This window comes from Cryptomeria japonica, chromosome 4, assembly GCF_030272615.1.
Source record: "Cryptomeria japonica chromosome 4, Sugi_1.0, whole genome shotgun sequence".
NCBI lineage: Eukaryota > Viridiplantae > Streptophyta > Pinopsida > Cupressales > Cupressaceae > Cryptomeria > Cryptomeria japonica.
In genome coordinates, this window is record NC_081408.1 from 318,398,579 (window position 1) to 318,406,374 (window position 7,796).

At 37.5% G+C, this 7,796-nt stretch overlaps 1 protein-coding gene across 1 annotated transcript; it reads right to left on the bottom strand.

The window, feature by feature from the left end:
• Window positions 1-4,182: 4,182 nt before the first annotated feature.
• On the bottom strand, window positions 4,183-6,041 carry LOC131041678 (flavonoid 3'-monooxygenase CYP75B137-like). Its single transcript, XM_057974831.2, has 2 exons — window positions 5,118-6,041; window positions 4,183-5,027 (listed from the first exon to the last, which is right to left on the bottom strand). The coding sequence occupies exons 1-2, from the start codon at window positions 6,036-6,038 to the stop codon at window positions 4,374-4,376; spliced, it is 1,575 nt and encodes a 524-aa protein (XP_057830814.1). The 5' UTR covers window positions 6,039-6,041; the 3' UTR covers window positions 4,183-4,373.
• Window positions 6,042-7,796: the final 1,755 nt, after the last annotated feature.

Below are 7,796 nucleotides of genomic sequence, written 5' to 3' on the forward strand. Positions count from 1 at the left end.
GGGACTCATACTTCATCTCACCAACCCATCGATGTCCTCTATAATACTGACAAGGTAATCATTGCTAAGAAAGTTAATTTCCCTTTTATATTGATGTGAGTTTACAATTTCATTGAAACCCTAAATTAATTTCCTTGATCCAGGTATATGGCTGCCTTGTTGAGGTGGTTATCTTCTCTACTCATTGATGATAGCATATAAAATGGATGGGATTCATTTTTCCCAGGTATATGGCTGCCTTGTTGAGGTGGTTAATTTCTCTGCTCATTGATGATAGCATATAAAATGGATGGGATTCATTTTTCCCTCCATTGAACCACTGATGGAAGTACTCCTTTGGCTATGAGAATTACAAGATGGACCCCACACATTTTTTTATCATTTCCTCATTTGTCAATTAAACCTCTTTACTTTGTAGAATGATTTTAGATGATTTTGAATTATATAAATAAAATCCCTTTTCTCCAAATTTATTTGAATATGGTCCCTTGTTAATTCTAGGAGAACAAACATAGAGCTAGCGTTTCTTTAAACACATTATTATTTAAACTGAAGTGATTTAAATAACAAGGCTTTGGAATTAAAGTTTTGATTGTCAGGCCCTTCGGTTGGCCCAGTTAAAAAAAATCATTTTTGAATGCCTGACCCTAGAGATGATTAAAACCATAATTTTACATCTTCTAGATTCAAAACACTAAGTGGTTTTTCATTTAACTTATCATTTGATGTCTCTACACTATGACCAAAACACCCTAATTAGCCTCCAGAAACACCTTGAAAAGTTGATCAAACTGACATACATGCTGAATGGTAGTGTGAACATCAAAATTCCAAGTGGATTTGGATGACGATGCCCGAGGGAAAAAAATATTAAATCTCAAAGCTACTCAATTGAGCAGTTTCTGAAATTACACTTGTTGAACCTATTTGGAGCCTGGCACAAATAGGTCCCTTAAAAAATATTAAATGTTTCTTTGGGAGGCCGCTATTGGATGGAATGGTTCATCAAAATACAATGAGTATGTGTGCCAAGAGGTTTTACTTGAATTCATCATATTTACAAAATATTATTGGTCAAAGTTGAGCTCTTTGAAACTTTCTAGAAGTGTTGATGTCAAATCAATGCAAAATCAATTTCACCAGCATACTCAACATGCACAGAAGAAACCCAGAAAAGAATCAGCATGATTAAAGAGAGAAAACTCCATGATCGGTAAGTCGTCAAACCTTCCATTGCAGTTTCCAGTCACAGAAAAAACAATGGGTAATCCATGCATAAATACATCTTCCCTCCCCTGTTCAAAACATTTGAGGGCATTAGCAGCCAGCTCAGATCACTGAAACTGAGATGCATGACTACGTTCCATTAATGACACAAAGATTTGCAATAGAAGCATTCATTTCAAGGATAATATTCTTTAGTTAAAAGCAATATATTGTTGGACTCTGAAGTAAAAGTTGGGGAATTTTTAAATTATTTGAGTCTGTCTGAGATTTTAGCGGAACTGAGGTGGTCACTGTAAAGATTAGAAAGAGCAGAGAAAACAATAACAGAAACAAAAAAGCAATAAGAAGAGACAACACACGATTTATCGTGGTTCGGCAAATATGCCTACATCCACACTCAAAATAGGGAATAACTTCTATTAATCAACTCAAATACATGGGCTGCACACAACCATTGTATAATCATATTCAGATATGAAATGAATAGTTGGGAGAACGTGAAGGGTCATGTGACCGTTGGACTTCACATTCCCATCAATCTCCCCCGTGAAGGCCAACTAGCACAACCATGCACTAGCCTCCCTGCTTCCATTTTCAAAATTCACATTAAAACCAGCCTGCTAGATTTTAGCTTCGCGAACTCTTGTTCACATATGCTTCAAATCAGCCTTTTCCAAATCAAAGCAGAGTTAAAAACTCTATCAGGCACAAACTCACCCATTATGCCAAAAACCGAAACACCACTTTGTCCCAGTTTAAAATACATTTCTTCATCACCATCACCTAAACTCCCCCATAACAGAATATCTACTAATTCACAAATACTGGATTCTAATATCCAACCATAAAACTCAGACCTTACAAGGAACAAAACAATGGCATTATTTTCATCATCAAACAACTCTATCAGATTGTTATCACGAGTTCGAGTTCTCTCACCCTCAAGTTGTTCATTATCGACGTTTGCACTATCATCCACATTCATCCAATCAGGTTGGTGAATGTCAATGCATTATGGTCGAGATAAAACATCTCCTCCTCCTTTAGAATAAGCATTAACAGATTCAATAACATTTTCATTCACTCCATGTGACGCCTGAAACTACTTGGAGCGATGCCCATTGTCCTCTGCTCCTATCAATGGTCGCTTTCGCTTCAAACCAGAAAACTGACTTTTATCATTTACTATGTCATCTAAATCCATAGGTTCATAGGCTTCTATGAAATTATCTGCACAAAGGTTGTCATCATTATGGGAGTGCCTCTTTATTTTCGCCAAGGCCATGCCATCCACAGATCTCTCCGAAGCTAAAATTTCTCCTAGGCCTCCTTGCCCTGCTACCTCACTCCAATCTGCACCCTCCTCATCCTGGGAGTCAATAGCAGATTCAGCTTCGGTTTCCAATGGCATACACTCTTCCTCCCACAATCTCTTGAGTTCATCCTCTTCAACAACAACCACGTTTTCAACATCTTGTAGCTTAGAAATTCTAGTGTCTATACAGGCACTATCATGGCGTTCAACCTTCACCACACGAATGCCAACAACTTCCTGGCCATTAACAGTTTGGCCAATAAGTGCCAAGGCGACTCAAGGGGAGAGCAAATAAGAATCTCAACATCCTTTTCTTTCGCTGGATTATCCTCTTCAACTGAGTTCCCCTCTTTCTTCCAGCCATCCCACCAATGTACGCGATGCTTGAAACATAGTTTTACATGGAACGTAAAACTGCCATAGAAGTTATAAATTTTACCTACTCCTTCATCCATCTCTACTCAAGTCAACATGGCTCTGATACCAATTGTAAAGATTAGAAAGAGCAGAGAAAACAATAACAGAAATAGAAAAGCAATAAGAAGAGACAACACATGATTTATCGTGGTTCGGCAAATATGCCTACATCCACACTCAAAGCAGGGAATAACTTCTATTAATCAACTCAAATACATGGGCTGCACACAGCCATTATATAATCATATTCAAATATGAAATGAATAGTTCGGAGAACATGAAGGGTCATGTGACCATTGGACTTCACATTCCCAACAATCACATGGTGGAATCTGCTTTTGTATTTCTTTCACGTGTAAATTCGGTGAGGATGTAACTGACAAAAGGAATTTAATAGCGTAAATTCTTCAGAGTTTCTAAAATGAGTAAGAAAGTGTTTTATAAATGCATTGTTACAGAGGTGTGTTCTTATATGTTAATGCATTCAATCTTTCCTTAAATCATACATTATGTAAATGTTTCAAAAATATGCTTCACACAAATAAAGACAAAAAACAAATTGTAAATCTTTTTCCAAATACATCATTCATATAAAAAGTTAATTCTTGAGTAAAAATATTTGACACAAATTTAATTAAATCATATATTATTTAAATGTTTAAAAGTTCAAGTATGTCAAAGATTAAACACTAGCATAAAATAATATTGAGACGTTTCTAAAGTTCAAACATCTCAAATTTATAGGTTCAAGCATGTCAAAAATTAAACCCTGACGTAAAAGAATATTGAGACATTTCTAAAATTCAAACATGTCAAATTTACAAGTTCAAGCTTGTCAAATATTAAACACTGGCATGAAGGAATATTGACACATTTCTAAATTTCAATCCCTTAAGCTTTTGGTTGGGACAATTTGACCCCTTTCCAAAAAATATTTTTTAATTAAACTAAAAATAATTTTTATTTATTATAAATATTTAGTTGTGGGTTTGTAGTATATTTTAAGTTCTACCATTTAAATTATAAGAAAAAAATTGTTTATGCTTATATCTATCTAGATGCAATCTGAAAAGGGTTGCAAACTGTGACAACAAAGACATATATTAAGATATCTAGACATATGCATAATGCACAAAATAAACAAAAACAAGAACCCATAGGCCACTTGAATAAACACCCAAAAGAAAAAAAAAAAACTTAAAACAAGAATGCATAGGCCACTCTTAGGCAGTGAAGTGCCACTCTTAAGACAGGAACTTCACTACTTGCAGCACTTGTTAACATATGCTATAACCTTGTTCCAAGAAGCACTGATATATATACAACGTTACTATTAAAACCAATACCAACAAGAAGATAGGCGAGCTTAGGAAGGAACGAGGGTTGAAAGAGGACAGAAGTTGCGAGTAAACAATTACATGTGACCCGCTTTTTGTTGACTGTTATAGAGATGGGTCGGCAGACGAGGAGTGGCGAAAAGATTGAGAGGAACACTCCTGTGAATTGAGATTTCATATTTCTCACTCATGTCCAAATCTTGGGCTTCTTGGCCAGGTGGAAGCGACCAGTCAAATGCATGAACGAAGCTTGCAAGAGCAAAATGAATCATACGAAGCCCCAGGTTATATCCAGGGCACATTCTTCGCCCTGCACCAAAGGGTATTATTCGAAAATCTCTTCCATCCAGATGAACGGGATTGTCCACAAAGCGTTCCGGATTAAATTCCAGAGGCTTCTCCCACGCATTTGGATCTCTTGCCACGGCCCACACATTCACCATCACATGAGAATTTGGAGGAATGAAATACCCCATTATTACCCTTGAACTGTCTGGAGATGCGTGAGGAAGCATAAGTGGCGTTGGAGGATGCAGTCGAAGAGTTTCTGTCACAGCCGCTTCTAAATATTTCAGCTGAGGAAGATGAGATTCTCTTACTTTGTCTTCCACTCCCACAACTGCCTCTACTTCGTCTCTCACTTTGTTTATCAGATGAGGATGGCGGATCAGCTCAGACATCGCCCATTCTACCGTGCGGGTAGCCGTGTCCGTTCCTGCAGAAATCATGTCCTGCATTTCCAAGCTTAAAATCATTGCACGATTCATCTCTTATATTTATGTCAGAATACTACTGTAAATTGAAATTATTGCATTGCGTACCACTAAAATGGCTTTGATATTAGACTCGGAAAGCTGTCCTCCCTCACCGGCTGAATTAGATTTGAGTTGATGTAGAATCTGTAGAAAGTCCTTGTTGCCATCATCCTCACCGGACAGAGGCATACGCTTCTTTTCTTCAATCTTCCTCACCATAAATTCATCAAAACGCTTGTGCAGGCTCTTCATTTCATTAAGAGAACCGCCCAAGCCAATCCGCTCTAAGAAAGGAACGAAATCCCCAATCCTAAACCGACCAGCCGTTCTCAAGGAATCGTCCATTAGCTCTCTGAAATGTTCGGCCTCCGCGTTGTTCTCGTCAAAGAGTCTCATCCTGAGCGTCATCTGTCCAATAACATTACAAGTGAAGACATTAACAAAATCTCCCACATTTATAGCATTAGCTCGCTGTTTAAAGATGGAGTCGAGCAACAGAGCCATTTCTTCTTCTCGGAACTCCTGCCACTTTTCCAAACATTTGGGGGTCAAGAGGTGGAAAATGCAGAGCTTTCTTAGAAAAGGCCACTGGGACTGGGGAGAAAAGCTGATGTCGCTTCTATTGTACAAGAGAATATCCGCTGCCGCTGATCCGCTCTGAGGTCTGTTAGAGAAATCGGAATCAAATGTCTTGAGAATGGCAGTTGCGGCCTCCTGGGAGGAAGCAATAATGGCGGGGGTGGTGCCCAGTTTGATATACATGAGGCCACCATATCGCTTGGAAAGAGCGTGAAGAGACTGGTGGGGATTCGAACCGAGGTCCAGCAGACTACCCAAAACAGGTAGCCCTCGTGGCCCCGGCGGCAGCTTTGCCTTTGGCTTTCGTCCATTGAAGAAATAGAGACAAGTTAGCAGTACAATTATGAGTGTAAGCGTTACTGAAACTGAGAATGACCAGAAGAACGAAAAAAGCTTAGAAGTATCCATAGATCTTTCTGCTTATGTCCTTACCACTAATGCTTGGGAAAAGGTTGAGTTATATAGGAAAATAAGCTTGAGCGGAGACCAGAATATTGAACTGGATGATGACGCGTGTCCTGAGAGTAAGGGCTCTCCATTAATGCTGCTTTGTCTGAGACTTTCTTAAAGCTGTCAAGCTCTTTATTGGCGTCATTTATTTTTCCTCACTTTTACAAAGTCAATTTTCAAAGCTCTTAAGCCAATGAATGCGCCACCCGATATGCAACTAGCGCCTGCACTAGGTGAGGTGCAATAGGTAATGTCTGTAGTAATTTATATTATTTCTAATGTCAAAATAAGGGTAGGTCTTATGAGGGGCCTTAATTTTATTTTAAAGGAAGAGGTGGTCTCATGAATAAATAAAAAATTGTTCTATGGGATTATTTGGAATCTTTTTAAAAAAAAATTGTTCTATGAGATTATTTGGAATCTTTAAAAAAAAAAAATTGTTCTATGGTAGAAGCTCCTACTTTTTAGGGCATGCCTACTTTGAGTAGGTGAAAAAGAGGTGGGGCTAGAAATTGCATCACCAATTTAGGGATGTCAACTTCCATTTGTCAAACATCTAAGTTTTATTTCTATTAAAAAATAGTTTTGGAGGGAAATGAATTATTTTTAATTTTTTAATTATTTGCATATAAAGATATTATATTCATGAGACCAGCAGCTTCCTTAAATACCAGAGCTCAAAATTTTAAGTTGAATTACACAACAAAATTCATGGGACCGCTAACTTGAAAATTTTCCTAAAAAATCTTAGCGGCTTCAACTCAATTTTTTAGGAAGCCCCCCTCCATGGAACCCTAGCCTAAGATGTAAAAATTCAAAACACTTTAAAAAACTATTTGTCAGGTTGCTTGTGCAGTTGGCTCTTTGAAAGAAGCCGGGAGTTGATCTACTAAACATTAGAAATTCATTTATATTTAATATTAGGGTATTTATGTCGCTCTTATTGAAGGACTCTTATTAAGTACAAAGCTGAATATTAGAAAATTGGAAATTGAAGGGGACTCAACTATAATCATAAACGCTTTAAGAAGTGAAACTACACCTAATTAGAAATTAAATGGCCATCTATGTAGGGCTTTAGCCCTTCTCAGAGCTTTAGAGGAATTCTCCTTAAATCATATTTATAGAGAGGGGAATGGTAAAGCTGACACACTAGCTAACCAAGGAGCTGATGGGCTTTGGGCGGAAAATATTATAAAAGGACAGTATTAAAAGTTAGAGAGTTAGTATATTCTCAGGCTCACGAAAGATAGAGTTTCACTATATTTGATGACACTTAATTTATACCTTGCCTTTTTGGAGAGTATCTTAATAATTACTCTCGATTCTATACTTTAGATGAGTAGCTAGAGGCCCATGATTATTTAATATGGCAAACAATTTAACTCCAATCCCCTCTGCACATGCCGAGGTACTCCTCACTGAATGTGCGAATTTATAGTCATCATTTCAGATTTTGGTAACTCTATAAAGACAATGTTGGAAGTTTTCCCCAATGCAATTTTCTATAGATTCTTTAGAGCTAGTTAGGAAATGGAGTCACATATTGTGTTACTCCCTGACAAGAAATGTAGGATGATGGCTTTTAGAGGGAAGGTTAAGCGAGAAAGATGGTAGAGGATTTTAAATAATCTAGATGACCTGACTGTTAGGGCAGTGCAAGAAGTTATGGGGGAGGAGTCTATCAACTATGACTATACATTTAGAGTTAACCCA

Coding starts and splice junctions, on each gene's coding strand:
- LOC131041678 (XM_057974831.2), bottom strand. CDS start 6,038: ATGGATACTTCTAAGCTTTTTTCGTTCTTCTGGTCATTCTCAGTTTCA. Junction 5,028..5,117: donor ATATCAAAGCCATTTTAGTG/GTACGCAATGCA, acceptor TTGGAAATGCAG/GACATGATTTCTGCAGGAAC.